This window comes from Schistocerca cancellata, chromosome 6 (assembly GCF_023864275.1).
Source record: "Schistocerca cancellata isolate TAMUIC-IGC-003103 chromosome 6, iqSchCanc2.1, whole genome shotgun sequence".
NCBI lineage: Eukaryota > Metazoa > Arthropoda > Insecta > Orthoptera > Acrididae > Schistocerca > Schistocerca cancellata.
The window spans coordinates 507438121-507459923 of record NC_064631.1 but is presented as its reverse complement, the minus strand read 5'-3'; the positions used below and the strand labels follow the sequence as shown (position 1 = coordinate 507459923).

Genomic DNA, 21803 nt, shown 5'->3' with positions numbered 1-21803 from the left:
GTCCAATCATCTTTTCTGACATTCATATTTCCAGACTGTTCAAAAATTGATAATTTTGTCCTTGTTCGTAAGAAAATGCTTTGTTATCAGGCTTTAGTAAAATCATAGGAAAGGTAAGGTTAATGAAATTTGTAGAGGAAAACAAAATGGTTACTGACACTCAGCATGAATTCAGGAAAAATAAATCAACAACTAGTGCCATCTATGATTTTTTAAACAATGCCCTGCAAACAACGGGCAACAAACAAATTGCCACTGGCATTTCTCTAGACTTAAGTAAAGCCTTCAACATACTGGACTGCAACATACTGTTGGACAAGCTCTAAGCATATGGAAGTAAAGACACTGCACTAAAATACTTTTTTTTGCAAATGACACAAGCATCCTTATTACAGGAAACACCTCAAGTCAGCTGCAAGCAACTGTAAATAAATCTACAGCACAGCTAAATCTATAACTACATCTACTCGCAAACCACGATAAGGACATGGCAGAGGGTACGTTCCATTGTACCAGTTATTAGGGTTTCCTCCTGTTCCATTCATATATGGAGACAGGAAGAATGACTGTCTCATTGCCTCTGTGCATGCAGTAATTATTCTAGTATTATCCTCACAATACTTATGTGAGTGATATGTAGGTAGTTGTAGTGTATTCCTAAAATAATCATTTAAAGTTGGTTCTTGAAACTTTGTCAATAGACTTTCTCAGGATAGTTTACGTCTATCTTCAAGAGCCTTCTGGTTCAGTTCCTTCAGTATTTCTGTAACACTCTCCCACAGATTAAACAAACCTGTGACCGTTTGTGCTGCCCTTCCCTTGGGGCCTAGAGCTTTGTTCAATTTTAATGATTTCCGCTGTTTTTCAACACCACTGTGACATTAATACTTACTTCATTCATCTTTTCAGTAGTATGAGGATTAAATTGAGACAATTCTCCCAGATGATCCTTTGTAAAGGAACATTTTAAAATGGAGTTAAGGATTTCAGCTTTTGCTTTACTATTTTGCTTTGCCCAATTTCAGTTTCTGTCCCTTTCACTAGAGACTGGATGCTAATTTTGGTGCAGTAATCTCTGTTTCTTTAGAAGTTTCTTTACAGCAACTGCATACCATGGATGTTCCCCTCATTATGAACTGTTCTACTAGATACATATCTGTCCAGTGTAAGGTCAGATATTATTTTAAAGTTGAGCCAGAGTACCTCTGCATGCCCCTGTCCTGTGCTGAAAAGTTTCGAGTTCCTCATTGAGATATGACACTACTGATCTTTTATCTTTACATATGACCAGAACTTCTTTGGGTTCTATGAAACATTACTTGACAACATTCTGCTACAGTAGTCATTGAAGGCAATACACAATGCTCTCTTGACAGCCAAATGCGTTTCATTCAGCATCTCTCTATCTGCTGCCCTATGCTTTGTTTTACACCTATGATGCAGTAATCTCTGTTTCTTTAGAAGTTTGTTTACAGTGACTGTATACCATGGATATTACCCTCATTATGAACTGTTCTACTGGATACATATCTGTCCAGCTATTATTTTAAACTTGAGCCAGAGTTCCTCTACATGCTTCTGCGATGTGCTGAAAGTTTCGAGTTCCTCATTGAGGTATGACACTACTGATCTTTTATCTAGTTTACTGAACATTGGACGCTTGAAGTACACAGAAAGGTCATCTGGATTGATGAGTTACACAAGTAGGTAGGCATCAATGGCAAGTTACAAGTCCCTTGAGGCAATGCATCCCACTTGCCAACTGAGTACCAGTCAAGCAGATGAAAGTATTCTTGTGCTGGAGATATTTACATTGGATGAAATGGGGTCCTTGGTATGTCTGCCATCATGTATTATTCAGGAGCTCTACTGCTACCTACTATCCATTCATGTACATCCATTTATTTTCTTTCAGCACACCACGGCTGATCTTTAGCTTCAGCAAGACAGTGCAACACCCATAAGACCAAAATAGTGTCAAAATGGTTTGAGGAGAACTCCATCAATGTGAGGGTGCAAGTGTGCCCCGTTCCCATCCCACCACCAAAAGTTGCCTGACCTTATTCCAGTTGAGCATATTTGGAACACAGTCAACCAATATGTGCACACCTTGGATCAATCTCCACAAGTTGTGGACAATGGTTGTGCATTCATTGATCAGGATAGCTCTCCAATACATGTAAGGTGTTGCTGAGTCCATGCCATATTACATCACTATGAAAGCAGGTGCTGCACATTACTAGTTGGATGTGTTGTCTAATTCAATTGCTCATGAGTCTTATAGTGCCCATGTAACTATCAGGGAATTAGTATGCTAAGCCTGCAGTAAAGTTCTTGTTTGTAATGATGCAGTTCACTCTCTTGTTATCAAATTAATATGATAATTGATAATACAATCATACTTGTATAATAAAAATTTGTGTGAGAAGTAAAAACTATTTGCAACTTAGAGGAAATGCTGAGCAGTAGCCAGGATACTATGAGTAACATTAAAACTACATCTACTTCTTTGTGTGGTTATCGACTGCCCAACTATTTTAAAAACTATATTTATGACAGTTTGCAACTCACTTACTCTGCCCTTTCAACCTCTACTAACAACTACACACATAGTATATTGAAACAGTAACTAAGCTACAACAAAAGTATTTATTCTCTTTAAAATGTCTGTAAGAAATTAAGCACTACATGCTACTTAAGGAGAATATTTCAGAGATGCTGCAACAAAGATTTTCTGTAAACTCTGTATTATGCCTATATATACTCACAACTGAAATATGGAGTTATTTTCTGGAGTAACTCTTCTCTTAGCCAAAAGTTCTTTAGGCTACAAAAAAGAATTATAAGAATAATGGGAGGTGTAAAATGGAACAAAACCTGTAGACCACTTTTTAAAAAGCTAGAAATCCTCCCACTTCCATGTATATATGTGTGTGTGTGAGACAACCATGTTTGTGAAAAGATACACAATGAAAAATCCCACTCTATTCCAGAAAAATGAAATTTCGACTCCAATAACACCAGACATGAAGGAAACTTTCATTTAGACCCCACCAACACCACCCCGAATAAGAAAGGAACCCTGTATTATGGGGAAGTTATTTATGATAAACTTACCCCACAAATTAAAGCAATAAATGGCCTGGCTAATTTCAAATCAACTGCTAAGTAATATTTGACTGATCACTGATTCTATAGCCTCCATGTGTTCTTTCAGGAAGTTCACTAATGACTTGTGTCTTTGCCTTAGTGATATATCATATAAATGTTACTAAAACTTTAATGTTTTACATGTAAATGTCGCTGTAATATAAATATTAATCTGCCAGCACAGTACATGCTCTTTCTGCTTTAAAATATCTTCTCCTTATTTTTGTACTATATTTGCTCTGCATATTGTAACTCAGTGATCATTTAATGTAGAAATAATGAAATTAATGCAAATTTAATATTATATTTTGTTATACATTCACTTGTCCTACATCAGAATGTACTATTTGTGTACTATATTATTACCAGGACCAATAAAACTCTACTCTATTCTACTGTACTATACTGTACATACCCAGCATATATTGCAGCCAAATCAGCAATGAACCATTCTGGTGAATTGAATCCAAGAATACAAACAGAATGATGCCTTTCTAGACCAAGTTTGATGAATGCTTTGGCACAAGACCGTACATAAAATTCGTAGTCTCTGTAACAGAAAATAAAATCATTTGTAAAACAAACCTATTCATTTTCAAAATGACAAGCAAACTTATAATTGGAAGCTCACGCATCTTTTTCAGAGAGCTCTCCAAACACATGTGACACAGTACGGTTACTTTATTTTTACTGCTCTCAACTAAATGTACTGTATTTTACTCAGTTCAAGATCAAAATTGCTTTTTGCTTTATTTAATGGCTCATTTTTTATTCCTCATAATTTTGTGTAAAGGGCATCAGTAAATGTCAGTCAGACATAATGCAAAAATTGAGAAGCTATAGTACTAAAAACTATTAAAAATATATCTTCTTAGCACTCCTATAAATTATCTAACTATTCAGATTAAAGAGGTGAGGATTCCTGTTACTGTGGGATAGTAACAATGTTCATTGTAAGCCTGCCTTTGTTCTTATGGCAAAAAGGTAAATGTTGTTATACGATAAATATCAACGTGGTCCTGTAGCTATTTAGCCAGCAATAAGAGATAAAAAGCAGACATTTAATGTCACTGAGGAAGCTGCAATATTTTTCTCCCGAAATAGTAGTTTTACTGCTGATTTTATTATGTTAAACTTCGCTTAACAGAATCTGTTTATGGCAGTTGACCAAAGTTCATTATTAATATAGTGGTAGTTAGTCTATATAGGTCGCCAGATGGTGATGTAAATTTGTTTATTGAAAAATGTGAATTAATAATTAAAAAAATATTGAAGAGTAAAACAAGAATTGCTATATGTGGTGATTTCAACATAGAAGTGGTAAACACACAGAGACCAGTTGCTAGGACATTTTTGAATATGCTAATATCATTAGACCTCTATTGTACAAATAACTGTGCCACACATAAGAATGCCTGTATAGACAATATTATTGTGAATTTCCATAGGGAGGATTTTACAGTTAGACTTGCAGGAAGTGGACTTGCAGATCATGAGCCACTACTCCTTACCCTCTGTAAGAGGCAGCCAGTTAAAACTGATAAATCTAAAGTAGTAGTGGTACGAAGACAGAAGGAAGAGTACATAAATATGTTTGTTGATAGATTAGGAAGTGCAGATTGGGACTTTATATATAATTGTCAATCTGGAAAAAGGGAAGCTGAAATTAGCTTTGGTAACTTCTTTAAAAAGTACACAGATTTATGGTATTCTTGCTCACCAGTAAAAAAAATTAGATATCCAAATGAAATGAAAAAGAAAAGTCTGAACTGGTTCACACAAGAGCTAGTAGAAATTAGAGGAAACTTGCATATGCTGTACCAGATGCATAAACAAGCCTCTGACCAAGAGGCAGAACAGTGTGTGAACATTCATAGGTCACATCTGAAATGCAAAAAATACTATAAAGCTAAACTTCTTCTGGCAAAAAAGCAAGCAGTGGAGAACTATATAGAAAGAGCTCCCAATAAATGCAAGGCAGCCTGGCAAATAATAAAACAAGAGAATACACCGAAACACACAGAAACAGCTCTGCTTGATCCTGAAGAATTAAACGAGTACTTTTTAAACTCAGTTAAAGAAATAAGTAACAGTATCAAAGCAACAAATTCATCTGCAATGAACCTTGTTGGAACACCACTGCCTGTTAACCTGGCATTTCAATGGAGGGCTGTCACACCTGCTGATGTTATAAAAGCTGTATCCAAATTTTCAGGTTCTAAAAGTATGGACTGTTATTGGTTATCAAATAACATAATTAAAAAGACAATACAGTCAATCACCAAACCATTAGCTTATATTTTTAATAAAGTGTAGAAGTTTTTCCGGATGCACTCAAGGTATCAAAAGTTGTCCCAGTTTTTAAAAAAGGAGACAAACATCTCCCCCAAAGCTATAGACCAGTCTCCATTGTTCCAATATTCTCAAAGGTATTTGAGGTGCTGATACACACACAAATAAGCAACTTCTTTGAAAAGCACAATATCCTATGTAACAATCAGTTTGGCTTTCGAAAAGGCAAGAACACAACAGGGGCCATCTTGGAAATCATTGACCACACCTTAACAGCTTTTGAAAATAATAACATGGTATCACTGGTATTATGTGACCTAAGCAAAGCTTTCTATTGCATTCCTGTTGACATAGTACTGGGGAAACTAGAGTTTTATGGGGTGAGAGGGAGCACTTTATCTGTGATAAATTCTTATTTAAGTAACCGAAAACAATTCGTTTCAGTCAGAAATTTAAATTCTTCCATCATGGAAATCAGCACAGGTGTACCACAAGGGTCTATCCTTGGACCCTTCTTCATTGTCGCTATTAATGATTTACCTAAAAATATAGCTCACCCTGTTGTGTGTTATGCTGACGATACAACACTACTTACCACACATCAGAACATTTCAGATCTGAATAACCTAACAAAAGAAACACTAGATAAGGCCCTGGACTGGTTTGCAGCCAATAAGCTCCTATGCAACCCTGACAAAACACAACAACTTTTAATGGGAACATCAAATGAAGTAGGCAATAAGTCGGTTAAACTCTTAGGTATTCACATTGACTCTAAACTATATTGGGAGGAACATGTCAATCATGTATGTGAAAAAATATCTCGGGTGGCATACCTTCTCTTGAAACTAAGGGAGGTAGTGAGCTTGGAGTACCTTAGGGTGACATACTTTGGGCTATTCCAGTCACATATTTCATATGGTCTTATTATATGGGGGCACTCCCCTCACATCAAAAACGTATTGAAATTACAAAAAAAAGTCATACGTATAATATGTAAAAGAGGTCATAGGGAGCACTGTCGTCCTCTTTTCTCCATACTCAGAATACTTACAATTATAAATTTATACATCTATGTGTCTGTACTCTATATTAAAAATAATATTTCAGAATTTATTGCCAGAAAGGAAATACACGAACACAACACCAGGGCAAACGGTAATTTAGACATACCGCACCACAGATTAGCGAGAACAAGAAATTCCCACAAAGTTAACCCACTCAAAATGTTCAATAAACTGCCAATTCATGTTCAGTCTATGGATACAAATTCTTTTAAAATTAAGTGGTACAGCTGGCTGTCACATCATCCATTCTATGACATTAAAGAATTCTTTGAGATGCCTGAGGAGAATGTAAGCATGTAAAAGTTGTCTGTAGTTAAACATATTATTTTGTGCCGTGGTTAATCGTGTGTAATTACAAAGTTTATACTATAAACAATAAAATACCATATTATATTAGATTACCGTATAAGATAGCTTGTTGCATTAGCTTTTAAAAGCTATCCTTTGTAATTTGGTACACTGCCATGCTTCAAATGTATTTATAATGTATTGACAGAAGTTTATTTTGTTATTCTGTATGTACTAGTACATCTTGTATGACGAAGCCAATATCATTGTAAAATGATCTATGGTGAATAAAATTCTTGAAATTCTCATATGCAGTTTCCTGATATGTTTTTTGTCAGTTCTCTCTTGAAATGTCATTAACAGTGGCCTGAGAGGTCTAGTCTGAAGCAGTTGATGACCTTCCACTTCTTGGATTGTCCTCAGTCCTTACCTGATCTTCACAAAAACAAGCTGACCACAATGACAATGCACTACAATCTGCTACATTATTCCCATTCACTCTCTCAACGTGTTATAAATTTCCGTTGGGTTCTTTCGAAATCTGGCTTGGCATTCAAAGCATAATGCAGCATTAAAGCCACAGCTTAGATGCTACAGAAAAGTTATTCATGCATAAAAAAAGAACAATGATTTAATTATCAAAAAAGACAGCAATAAAACCAAATTAGTTTGGAAGGTCATAAACCATAAGATTGGTAAATCCAAAGTGACAAACAATAATCTTATCATAAAAAAGGGAGGAAAAGTTGTTGAAGACCCTCGATGTGTTGCCAATATGTTCAATGACTACTACATTAGCAGTACTCAAAATCTTATCGAGAACCTGTGGAACTCGAAAGGTAGTAAGTCAAAAGCTCCCACAAATGAAATGACGATGTTTTTGTACCCAGCTACGCATTCAGAAGTAAGAAATGCAATTAATAAACTGAAGAATAAAATGTCCTATGGATGTGATGATATTTCTGATAAGTTCATAAAACATAGTGCAAACACAATAATATCTGAACTAGTTGATATTATTAAGACACTTCAAAAATCAATGATAAAGTCATTTTATAGAAAAGACTGTCCATGTACCATACAAAATTATAGACCATTGTCACAACTGTCAGGTTTTGCTAATGTAAGTGAGAGGAATATATATGAGAGACTGTTGAGTTTCCTAAACAAATGCAAAATTCTAACCAATACACAGAATGGGTTCAGGAAAAACAGGCCTACAGAAACAGCTGTATACCACTTCTTGGAACAGGTTTTAACTGTAGTGGATAATGAGGACTTAAACTGTGGAATATTTTTAGATCTATCCAAGGCATTTGACCTCATCAGCCATGATATTTTGCTAGAGAAACTGTATTGGTATGGAGTATATGGAAAAGCATACAACTGGTTTCAATCGAATCTGTGCAACAGATATCAAAGTGTTGAAATAATACATAATGCCACAAAATATTACTCAACGTATCTGAAAGTCAACTGTGGTGTACCACAGGGTTCTGTTCTAGGCCATCTCTTAGTTTTTATTAATGATTTTCCTAACTGTCTAACAAGAGCAGAATCAGTACTTTTTGCAGATGATATGAGCCTTTTTATCAAAGGAGTTAAAGAATATGACCTACAAGAAAAAGTAAGTTCAACAATGAATGAGGCAGCTGAATGGTTCAAGGACAATTACTTAATTATAAATGACAAAAAAACACTTGGATGAATTTTAAGTACATACGGAACAAATTAAAAATAACATAAGAGTAGAGATTGGGAAATGTCTTATAGAACAAACTTCTCTTACAAAATGTTTGGGTGTATGGCTGGACAATAACTTAAGATGGGAAAAACATGTTGAACTATTGAATTAAAACTTAGTAAATATTGTATATAATAGAGTGAAACATTCCACATGGGAAAAATATATCTAAAAACAAAAATGATGTGACTTACCAAACGAAAGTGCTGGCAGGTCGATAGACACATAAACAAACACACAAAATTCAAGCTTTTGCAACCAACGGTTGCTTCATCAGGAAAGAGGGAAGGAGAGGGAAAGACGAAAGGATGTGGGTTTTAAGGGAGAGGGTAAGGAGTCATTCCAATCCCGGGAGCGGAAAGACTTACCTTAGGGGGAAAAAAGGACAGGTATACACTCGCACACACACACATATCCATCCACACATACACAGACAAGCAGGCCCAAACTCTTTGCCTTTTCAAATGTCTGCTTGTGTCTGTGTATGTGCGGATGGATATGTGTGTGTGTGCGCGAGTGTATACCTGTCCTTTTTTCCCCCTAAGGTAAGTCTTTCCGCTCCCGGATTGGAATGACTCCTTACCCTCTCCCTTAAAACCCACATCCTTTTGTCTTTCCCTCTCCTTCCCTCTTTCCTGATGAAGCAACCATTGGTTGCGAAAGCTTGAATTTTGTGTGTGTGTGTTTGTGTTTGTTTGTGTGTCTATCGACCTGCCAGCACTTTCGTTTGGTAAGTCACATCTATCTTTGTTTTTAGATATATTAGTAAATATTGTTATATATTAGGAAAACTTAAAGAAAACTGCAATTTTGAAACAGTACTACATGCCTACTACTCTTACATACATAGTAATCTAAGGTATGGTATTATATTTTGGGTGAATACAGGTTTCACAAAAGTTGTTTTAAGCTCCAAAAGAGAGCTATTCATATTTTGAAGGTTGTTACCTACAGAGATCCATGTAGAGAACTCTTTAAGAACTCCCTAGTTTATTCATCTATGAATCAGTATGTTACCTGAAGTCAAATCAAGAATTCCCTTCTGTAAACAGTGAAGTACATGACTATCAAACCAGAAACGGGCATGATTTGCATATAAACATACATTCAAAAGCCTTGAGCCAAAATAGCATCTCTGCGAGGCACTTAAGTGTGATGTAGATCTGCCCAAAAGAATGTTCAGTGCCTTTCCAAAAGAAATAAAAAGCATACAAAATTTATATATATTTTTTTAAAAAAATTAAAGAGGCTACTATTACATCAAATTTTCTATAATGTTAGTGAATTTCTTTGCTATCTAAACAGATAGTACTCTTCTTTTGATTTTTCTGCATAAACCTTCATTGTTTTTCAACTTGCATGCAAAAATAAGACAAAATATGTAAAGTGTAATTAAAAAATGTTAAAATGTAATTAAAAAAATGTTATTTCCTTTAATGGATTTTTTTGTACAAACCATGTAATTTTTTCTCATCTTGCATGTAAAAAAAACATAAAATATGTAAAGTATAATTAAGAAAATGTTATTTCCCTTAATTGTTAAAAATATAAATCATGCTCCTTTCTCTCTCTCTCTCTCTCTCTCTCTCTCTCTCTCTCATTCTATACAACAATTCCTATATCACATATATGATAAAATGGATGATAATAAATTGAATTGAAACATTATCGATATGGGCTTTCGGAACCAAAGGGCTGCTTGGTACCCTTGATGACTGTAGACACAAAGCTTTATGCCTTGCCTGGGCCCATCAACACTGACATTGGGCTGTTGATGACTGGAAAGAGGTTGCCTGGTCAGACGAGTCTCATTTCAAATTGTATCGAAGAGGTTGCCTGGTCAGACGAGTCTCATTTCAAATTGTATCGAAGAGGTTGCCTGGTCAGACGAGTCTCATTTCAAATTGTATCGAGCGGATGAAGGTGTACAGGTACGGAGATAACTTCATGAATCCAAGCACCCTGCATGTCAACAGGGAACTGTTCAAGCTGGTACAGGCTCTGTAATGGTGTGGGGCGTGTGCAGTTGGAGTGATATGGTACCCCTGATATGTCTATATACAACTCTGACAGGTGACATATATGTAAGCATCCTGTCTGATCACCTGCATCCATTCATGTCCATTGTGCATTCCGACAGACTTGGTTCATGTGACACCCCATACATCCAGAACTGCTACAGAGTGGCTCCAGGAACACTATTCCGAATTTAAACACTTCCACTGCCCACCAAACTCCCCAGACATGAGCATTATTGAGCATATCTGGAATGCCTTGCAATGTGCTGTTCAGAAGAGATCTCTATCCCTCATACTCTTACAGATTTATGTACAGCCCTGCAGAATTCTTAGTGTCAGTTCTCTCCAGCACTACGTCAGACATTAGTTGAGTCCATGCCACATCCTGTTGCGGCACAGCACTTCTGTGTCATCGCGAGGGCCCTACATGATATTAGGCAGGTGTACCAGTTTCTTTGGCTTTTCAGTGCATATATTGGTGTTATTAAGTGTAGTAGCAACTGACATTGTACTCTTCCTAATATATTCTTTTATATACTCGTAAGGCTGATTTATTAATTGTATTAAGGCCAATTGTATCAATTCTTAGTGGCTTTTCAGTGAATATATTGGTGTTATTAAGTGTAGTAGCAACTGACATTGTACTCTTCCTAATATATTCTTTTATTTACTCGTAAGGCTGATTTATTAATTGTATTAAGGCCAATTGTATCAAAATATAGTCCTACTGCATGGTTGATAATAAACATTCTAAACAATTAGCATTTCTCCCTGCACTGTGTTTCTTACTAACATTGTGCATTTCCATATTCATCAGATTCTTTATAATTATAAAACCATTATGTGTTTATTGTTGTATATCCTTTTTTATCTGATAAGTATATCTGAGTTAATAGTGTGTAGTATTATGCAGTATGTATCCATGTTTTTCTAATATGTCAATCCTAATCTGTGAGCCGTTTTAAATTATACAAGCTGACATCAATGTGGATTTAAGTGCTTAAAGATGAGTGAATGCATGAATAAACCATTTTTGAAGCTTGATATTCAGGTAACTTGTAATAGCGGCTGTAAGGTATCTGAGAAACCTTCTTGGGTAAGTGAACCTAATGACTGCACACTTAGGATCATCTTGGAACTTAGCTGAATAGGTATTAGAAGAAATAAAATGCAACTACAGACTAAAGCAAATACTATTTTCTGATTCTATTGCTCACTGTTCCAGTCAACAGCACGTCAGGAATATGTAGAGGAGTTGATGTCTGGTAGACATCAGCAGTTGTTTTCAAATGTGTGACAAATAATAGTACTTAGAGTAATGGCAGTGAGGGATAAGAAGGATCACTTTGTGCATTTTTATATATACTTCGCAGGAGATGTTGAAGAGGCATTCTGGTAGCCACTGTTTGGTCAGAAAAAAACCAACTGCAGATTTTAGTACAACTAGAACAAATTATGCCCATCTTCTGGGCTCAGAGGTAATACTTGGATCATTACAGTGACTGGCAGGGAAGGTTCAGAAGACTAGCCTTGTTTATGGAATTTCGGCAACAATTACAATATGCAGCATTGCCCCATGGCTCATAAGGCCCCACATTCTAAGTCATGTGTCAGGCTTCAACCAGAGTTTTAGAAGATTCAATGCCAAGCCAGGCTGTGACTTATTAGATTTGCACAATAGTATTGATAACTGTAGGCTCTCTCAAAATGGGTCTGGATTGTACCCTACATGTATCCTACATGTTATCCATGTAGCTGATGTGTGTTGGGTGCAAGCAAGGTTTTTTGTAGATTAAGTGATCCCAGATTAAATGAGTCCAGATTATTATCATAAGTATGATCATATGGCGTTTCAAGTGAAATTTGTGACTGGACTGAGAATCTTTTGGTGGGAAGGGTACAACAAGTTATCTTGAATCGAGAGTTATCAGATGTAGGATTAAGCTTGGGTGCACCCCAAGGAAGTGTCTTGGGGCCCTGTTGTTCATCTTCTATATTAATGACCATGCAGACAATATTAGTAGTAACCTCAGATTCTTTCTGATGATGCAGTTATCTACAGCAAAGGAAGCTGTGTAATTACGCAGTCAGATCTTAATAAGATTTCAATGTGATGCAAAGAGTGGCAACTTGCTTTAAATTTTGGGAGATGTAAAATTGTGCACTTCACAAAATGAAAAAAAGGTAGTAACCAATGACTATAATATTAGTGAGTCACACTTGGAACTGATCAACTCCTAAAAACACACGAGTGTAACAATTTGTAGGGATATAAAATGGAATGATCACATAGTCTCAGTGATAAATAAAGCAAGTGGCAGATCGGGATTCATTGGTAGAGTACTTGGGAAATGCAATCAGTCTGCAAAGGAGACAGCATACAAAACACTCATGAAACCCACCCTAGAATATTGTTGAAGTATGTGGGACCCATACCAAAAAGGGCTAACTAGGGATATTGAACAGAAACAAAGAAGGGGAGCACAAATGGTCACAGGTTTATTCGAACCATGGGAGTATCAAAAAGATGCTGAAAAAACAGAACTGGCAGACACTTGAAGACAGGTGCAAACTATTCCATGAAAATACATATAGAAAGTTTCTGGTACGAATCTAGGAATATATTACAATCCTGTACCTATCACTCCCATAGTGATCACAAAGATAAGATTTGACTAATTACAGCTACCACAGATGCATTTAAGCCATCATTCTTCCCATGATCCTTACCTGAAGAAATGGGAGAAAGCACAAATAATTGGAAATTGGAATGTACCTGCTGCCATGCTCTTCACAGTGGTTTGTGTTGTATAGATGTAGATGTAGATAATGATAATTGGAGACCCCAGGGTACTAGTACAAGGTCCAAAGTAATCTCTCTCCCACAAGTAAGATTATTACATTACTCAAAGTATTTACAACAAACTACAAGAATTCAAAGCACACTTAAAAAAAAGAGTTGCTTGCATTGTGCTGCTTACAAAAAGTTAAAGAGAAATTTGAGTTGGTGCATTCAGTAAAACAAGAAACTCAGTTCCCCAGCCCCAAGACAAATATTGAAGCTGCATGTGAGACTTCTTTTGTGCAAGAATCATTATCAAGGGTGAGTATAAACTAATAATTGGATCCTTCTATTGACCACAAGATACACCCCTAGAATTAACAAAAAAAACTTTAGAAAAAACCTTGGCTAACTAGTACATATGTTTCCCAGTCACACTTCGTCGCTGGAGGAGACCTGAATCAGCCAATAAAATGGTTGGTGTAAGATAGTCCTAACTCTCAGTTTAGTAAAGATTAGTCTGATGATGCATCCACTGAATCATCCACTGAATCAGGTGATGCAGTGGTTAGCATGCTGGACTCACATTCAGGAGTATGATCATTCCAATCCCCATTTGGCTGTTCAAAATTAAGTTTTCTGTGATTTTCCGAACTTGCTTACGGCAAATTCTGAGATGGTTCCTATGAAAGGGCATGGTCGATTTCCTTCCCCATCCCTCCTCAATTCGAGTTTGTGCTCTGTCTAATAATTGGATCCTTCTATGACTTCAATGTACAGGGAATAAACACTAATCTTCCTTTGAATGTACCACATACTGGAAATGAGTAGTTTCCTGTGTATCAATAGAATGGACTATCTACTCTTCTGTTTGAATTAAATGAAATTTATAATGTGCAGTAACTCAAAATAAGCTCTTGTGGGTTATTGCTGTGTCTCCCCCACCCCCCTCCCCCCACTGGCCCTCTCATGGGTAGCTGTGTAAGTGGTGTGCATGACAAGCCATCATGTAAAACAATATTAAATGTTTCCTTTGATTATTAATAGAGTGCGGAATTCAGCTCATGATAGAGATGTGTTAAATTTAATTGTAACAAATAGACCTGAGATTTGTGAGAATTTGTACATCAGTGACCATTAGACATTTGTAGCACCATTGATTACCAAACCAAAGAGGCCACCTAAAAGAAGTAGGAAGGTTAACATCTCCAGATCTCCACCTCTCTAACACACACACACACACACTGTGTGAAACAGTTCATGATGGGAGAAAACCTCTATGGTGTACAATTTCTGTAAAGAAACTGCACAATACGTGCAAAATAGAACTTAGGGCTATAGGCAGAAAGATGCTAACTGTAAGTGTTTGGCGGTCAAAAGTTAAATGTGTGAAGTCTTCAATGACTACCACAGCAGAAACTCATCAGAAGGCCTCTCCTTAAAAGCAATTAAATTCTGGTAATATGTAAAGGCTGTCAGTAGCAGGAAAGTATGTGATGACTGATCAGACACTCTTGGATGAAACACGAACTGAAATTTATGGGAGCGAAGCAGAAATACTGAACTCCACATATCAATGTTCCCTTACAAACAAGAACCAACTGTACTGTCCCACACCACTGAAGGTATGTATTAACCACTGATGAGACAAAGTTTTATGACCACTGCCCACCATGAGATTGAATGCCACCTCGTCATTTTGGATAAGAAGGTACATAAGCAAAGATGAATGCAGAATTATTCTAACAATGATATGGGCAACAAACAGGGTAGTTTACTGACTTAAGCAACTTTGACATAGGGCAGGTTGTTAAGGCCCTGTATGTGGGAATGAGCATTTCAGAAATGGTGACATTGGATGGCTATTTGTTTGCTAGTGTCATGAGCAAAAATGGAAGGTAGGTGACAAGGTATTGGACATTCATGCATTTTCTTAGGCTTCCCCGGTCTATGAATCGGGATAGGCATTGATCTGTGGCAAACCTGATGTCAGAACACAGTGTTGGTGGAAGCGCTTGTGCTTCAGAGCAAACAGTTCAGTGCACATTGTTGAACATGGGGCCCTGCAACATTTGCCCTAGTGAAAATATCAGTTATAACTGCAGTAGGGATAGAATCATTAAGATTGAATTGTGGATTAATGGAAATGCATCATCTGGTCAGATAAATAACATTTCATGGTACATCAGGTCAACAGTCATGTTCAGATACACCATCATCCACACAAGCAGCTGCTTGGAACATATACGATACCACTGACACTGGCCAGTAGGGGCAGTACTATGCTACAAGTGGGATATTCATGTGAGTGTCCATGGGACTTTGACAGTTGTGGTCTACATGGACTTTATTGTGGACTACATGCATTCCTTCATGCTTGATGTCTTCCTTTACATTGATGGAATCTTCCAGCAGGGTAACTTATCAGTGCCACAAGGACAGAATCATGCTACAGTGGTTTGAGACGCGAGACAGTAACTCACATTGATGTCTTGGCCACCACATTTGCTTGATCAAAACCCACCGGGAGACATCTTGGATACTATCACGCATCAGCTCTGCCCCCACAAATCATTGGATCTTCATTTACTGATATTGCAGGACTTGTGCATAGATGCTACATACCTTTGGAATATTATGAACAGCTTGTCAAATCCACATTACACAGAATCGATATGCTATTGCATTTCAAATGTGCTATTAAACAGATGGTCATAATGTTTTGGCTCTCAAGTATAGATATTAGTGGCACTCAGAACAGTTTTAAAAAAGCTGGAATGGATCAAAACTCCAGGCTCCAACAGAATTCCTGTTAAATTTTGTTCAGAATATACAGCTGAGTTAGTCTCCCTCTAGAGCACTAGGGGTCAGGAATGTGATCAGTAGTTGGAAGGTACCACAGGTCATGTTAATTGATGGCAATGACAAAAAATGACCCACAAAATTTATCCAATGTTAGACTTTTTGCAAATTATGTGGATATATATAATGAAATACTATACAAAAAAACAACAGAAATATTTAATCAGATCTTGATAAGATTTCAAAATGGTTCAAAGATTGGCAGAAATGTAAAATTGTGCACTTCATGTAGTATAGAAACATACTATCTTATGACCTCCACACAAGTCACAACTGGAATCAGCTAACATGACAAATGCTTGGGAGCATCTGTTCATGGGGGTATGAAACAGAATGATAAAAAAGGCTCAGCCATAGGTATCAGCTGACAGATCAGGTTCATTGATAGGATACAGGAAAAGTGCTTCAGTCTTCAATGGAGATTGCTTACAAAATTCGTGCATGATCTGTCCAGGAATATTGCTGAGGTGTGTGGGACCCATATCATATATGACTAATGATGGATATTGTACATGTACAGAGAAGGACAGCGTGAATAGGCACAGTTCTTTCTGACAGATGGGAGCATCAAAATCAGTATAGGTTGATGTTTGGAGATGGATGCTAACTGTCCTGCAAAAGTATACTTTACAAAGTCCAAGAATCAGAATTAAGCAGGGAATCTAGACATACTGCAGTCTCCTATGTAACATTCTCAGTATCCACAAAGATAAGGTTAGACTACTTGCAGCATACATAGAGGTTTTTAAGCAATCATTCTTCTCTAACTCCATACTCTAATAGACTGCAAAGAAACCCTATAACATTGTACTATGAAAAGTACCTTCTGCCATACACTTCATAAAGTTTTCCAGAAAATTGATGTAGAAGTAGATATGTAGCTCAAAGTAGCCACTATAAGGTGCTTACCTGCCTTTACTTTTTCTATTAACTAATAAATTAGTAGGTAAAAGGTATATTTGCTACATTTTAATAGTGTTGACACCTTTTACAGATGATAAGCATGAACGTTAACCATATATACATACTCATATGTAATAGTATTCCATGTTCCATCATCATTTCTTGTGGCCATTGCTGTGAGTTCTGGAAACAGTTCCACAGCCCTGTGCAGTAAACCGGGTACTGATATAGGTTCTCTTGCAGCTATTCCAGTTGCTTTGGATCTCAGCTTTACCCTACAGTCTGGCCTTGTTGTTGTATATGAATCTGCTGGAAGAACCTGATTTGGTCCTGGGAAGAAATAAAAATATCGTCAGCAACAGCTGCAATAAAATACGGGTAGAATGTGGTTAGAAAAAATATAAGCAAATAACACTTTCATGATTTAGCATTAGTTCACTACACCATGTTTATAATAATTTACACTGATTTATAGCTACATGGTTTCATGGCAGAATGAATTCATAATATCTTGAACTTATAGCCATGCCAGTTAGTATCTGCCACACTATGCAGCTGGAAACTTGAAAAGGTTTTAATAGTAACATTGATTGCCTAAATAGGCAATAGAGTTGTGAACAGAATGGTTTTCACCACACAAACTAACTAGTCATACAAAATTGCATTATTTATTTCATGTTACCAGAACTTCCTCCACTTAAGTTTGATGATAGCATGCTGTCTCATCTGGATATCCTATAACCTTACACAAAGAAAGTTTGCTAGTAGCCAGTGTCTAAATTTACAAGCAATAAAGTGTCCATTGTAATTTCAAAGTATTCCAGTGAGTGCTTTATGGAAATGATACTGTTACTGGAAAACAACTCAACATATATTATCCAGAAAAAAAGTTCATCTGCACTGACAGTAATTTATTCAAGTACAGTTTGATTAAAACATTCATCATGTTAGCTCTCTTTTAGATGACGGTATTCTAATTACATTTTAAATGTGATTTATTTGTTCATTCTCCATGTATGTAAGAGGCATTACCATTGTGGAATTCTTGATCATCTTGGTCTCTTGCATCTGGTGGTTGAGCGACTGGTTTCTCTTCGGAAATCTGCACAGTTTTTGGTTCCCTTATGCCATTTAGCTTCCCCTGAAGTGACAAAAGTTGTATCAGTAAATTCATGAAGAAATGATGCAGATACTTACTGATTATTGTAGCACATATGCATGATCATGATGAACCTTCATTAGTTTAAGATTAATGCTCTTATACAGGGTGTTACAAAAAGGTACGGCCAAACTTTCAGGAGACATTCCTGACACACAAATAAAGAAAAGATGTTATATGGCCATGTGTCCGGAAATGGTTAATTTCCATGTTAGAGTTCATTTTAGTTTCGTCCACCTACGCTCAATGGAGCACGTTATCATGATTTCATACGGGATACTCTACCTGTTCTGCCAGAACATTTGCCTTTACAAGTATGACACAACATGTGGTTCATGCACGATGGAGCTCCTGCACATTTCAGTCGAAGTGTTCGTACACTTCTCAACAACAGATTCGGTGACCGATTGATTGGTAGAGGTGGACCAATTCCATGGCCTCCACGCTCTCCTGACCTCAACCCTCTTGACTTTCATTTATGGGGGCATTTGAAAGCTCTTGTCTATGCAACCCCGGTACCAAATGTAGAGACTCTTTGTGCTTGTATTGTGGACGGCTGTGATACAATACGCCATTCTCCAGGGTTGCATCAGCACATCAGGGATTCCATGCGACGGAGGGTGGATGCATGTATCCTCGCTAATGGAGGACATTTTGAACAGTTACTGTAACAAAGTGTTTGAAGTCATGCTGGTACGTTCTGTTGCTGTGTGTTTCCATTCCATGATTAATGTGATTTGAAGAGAAGTAATAAAATGAGCTCTAACATGGAAAGTAAGCATTTCTGGACACATGTCCACATAACATATTTTCTTTCTTTGTGTGGGAGAAATGTTTCCTGAAAGTTTGGCCGTATCTTTTTGTAACACCCTGTATACATTTGTTTCTGTGCATGTACATATTTTAGTTTGTCTGTGGTGTTCAGTGATGAAGCTAGCAACATTCTCAATTAATACAGCTGCTTACTTTGTCATATTGACACTGATTTACATTGTACTGTAGTTGATGCTTGAATATGCCAGTAGATGGCAGATAATTCAGAATTTTCAATGAAACAGATCACTGGAAATTTAAGTTACAGCAAACAGTTTATGAAGTTTTTCTGGATCTACTTTAAAAGTTTATAACTGATTCCTTAGTTTGTCTTCTGGTTAACACATTTATGTACGTAAAATAAGTACTGTCAGTGACTTACTCACAGCATTATTTACACATGTTCATTGACATATTTGAGTTGGTGTTTGCAGAAAAATTGGAGTAACAGGGTGCAATAATCCAGTAAATACTGTATTAAATGATTAATGAAAAATATGCTTCTTCAGTTATGTTTTATATGAAATGGATCATTATTGTAAATTTGTAGGATACCCTTCAACAACAGGTAGGTCACTCCATGCCAGCTGATTTACAACTGTATAATAGTTTAGCAAAGTGTACAGTTCTGGCATTTCCTTCCATAATCAGGCAGAACCTACATTGGCTGAGTGCCTGATTTGAGTGAAATGCTGTTCTTTTGTATTTAAAAATAACATTTTTTCACCATTGGCACAGAATTAGTATATTAATTTGGAAAGCCACACTTGGTTGTATATTTTGTAAAATATATGTAAGGTGCATGTCCAAACTGTAATTAATCTGAGCTTCTTTCTGTGACACTTTCACGAGAATATACGGGGCACTGAACAATATTTTGCACTGTAAACCGTGTCTGATATTTTATCTTTTTATTAGAATTTTTTTTTAATCTACTCAGTGCAGATTTTTCAGAGTTTACAAGAAATTTTCTGAGGTAATACTATTCTGTCAAACTGCTACAGACCAGCCATTTAAATAATGAAAGAGCCCAGTGTTGCCACATGTTGATAAAGTGATAAACATTCTAACTAGTAATGGTGGATAATAATGTAAATGCATAAATATGGGAAATTCAACTTTACAACAACATTAGAATCCTACTACGTTTTTCATAATAAGTACATATGCTTGATCGTATTAAGAATAGACCCTGATAATGCTACTAACAATGTTTGAAATAGAACTGGAACACAGATAAAAATTCTGCTATCCTTATATTGTTGGGTGACTGGGTTCTTTATATTGAATGGAATCACCTGCTCTACTAAACAACTATTACCAAGCAAAAGTGACAATACAGATGAAAACTTCAGCTATTTTGTCTGGGCAGAAAAAAATAAATGTGAACTCTTCAGGCTTTCACCTAGTGTAACAGAAAAGGGAATGAGAAAATGGTCAATGACATGGCAAAAATCAGATGATTTACTCAGACAGAGCTCTAATGGAAAAAAGTACATAAAAGAAGAAAACTAACACTAGTGAACTTACATGTACTGGTACTTCTAATGATCTCAGTCCTCTAATTCACATTTTAATCCATCAGTATCATGATTTGAAGTAAACATCATTGAGTCTAATTCAGGTAGAGGTTTTTTTGCAGCTTTGCACTTTCTGACTCATTTTTGATATACATAGGTTCATTGGTTTGAGGGGGTTGAAGGGCCAGACTACAAAGGCCATCGGTCCCTTGATGCACATATCCTAAGAATGTACTGGTAATAAATTTCATAGATGCATTTATCAGAATACTCTAACATCAAAGCTCAGTTGTTTGTGTTGCATGCTGTATGTCTTCCCAAGTCAAGTGAATGGAAATTAAAAATCTACGATTACTGGTCTAATGATCCACCTTTATGAACAATTGTCTCTGCTGATACTGTGTCTTGAGCCACACACACATACATGAGTTGGGATACTTAGGAGATTAATTGCACAAAATTATTGATTATTTGTGACATTTATATAATGCACATATATAATAAATGTGAACTTCAAATAAATAAGGGAGAGTGTCGTACCAGGAGGATGTGTACCTAGGAACAAATGATATTTTCTGACCATGTTTCATTCTAGTGACTGATTTTAATCATGGAACCACATGAAGGAATGCACACTAGAAACCACCACAATAAATTTCCAACATTTGCTACTGTTTTCGTTGTGAGACATGAGAATGTGTTTTGTGCAGTATTTGGGTATATTAGGATTTCTATATATTTAAGTGCTGTGTAATATAATATACTAAAGCTTTTGGAGGATATGGTTAACCTTCAGTCATAGCGTTTCTATGTCTACAGTCCATAAGCCATTTTGTGGTGTGTGGTGATGTTATGTTTTGTACCACTATCACTCCCTCCCTTTCTTGCTCCATTTGAGGGTAGTTGTAGGGGAGAACAATTGTCGGTAAGCCTCCATGTGGGCTCAGATCTCTGGAGCATCTCCATGACACTTTCGTGCTTTCTGAATGAAAATGTAATGAAATGTGCTGCTCTTCTTTGGATCTTCTCTATTTCTTCTATCAGTCCTATGTGGTACAGGTCCCATACTGGCAAGCAGTACTCAAGTATTGGTCGATTGAGTGTTTTGTAAGCTATAAGCTACTCCCTTTATTGATGGATTACATTTCCTGAGAATTCTTTTAATTTCAATCTGGAATCTTCCCTACTCTCAATTAATTTTATGT

At 36.5% G+C, this 21803-nt stretch overlaps 1 protein-coding gene across 1 annotated transcript in view; it reads right to left on the bottom strand.

Annotated features, from left to right (window-relative positions):
- The window catches only part of LOC126191064 (very long-chain-fatty-acid--CoA ligase bubblegum), a 175749-nt gene that overhangs the window by 46809 nt on the left and 107137 nt on the right, over positions 1-21803 (bottom strand). Inside the window, exons 3-5 of the mRNA XM_049931781.1 lie at positions 18139-18247; positions 17232-17436; positions 3566-3700 (exon numbers count right to left, since the gene is read on the bottom strand). Of these exons, the coding sequence (XP_049787738.1) occupies positions 3566-3700; positions 17232-17436; positions 18139-18247 (449 nt within the window). The remainder of the gene's footprint in view (positions 1-3565; positions 3701-17231; positions 17437-18138; positions 18248-21803) is intronic.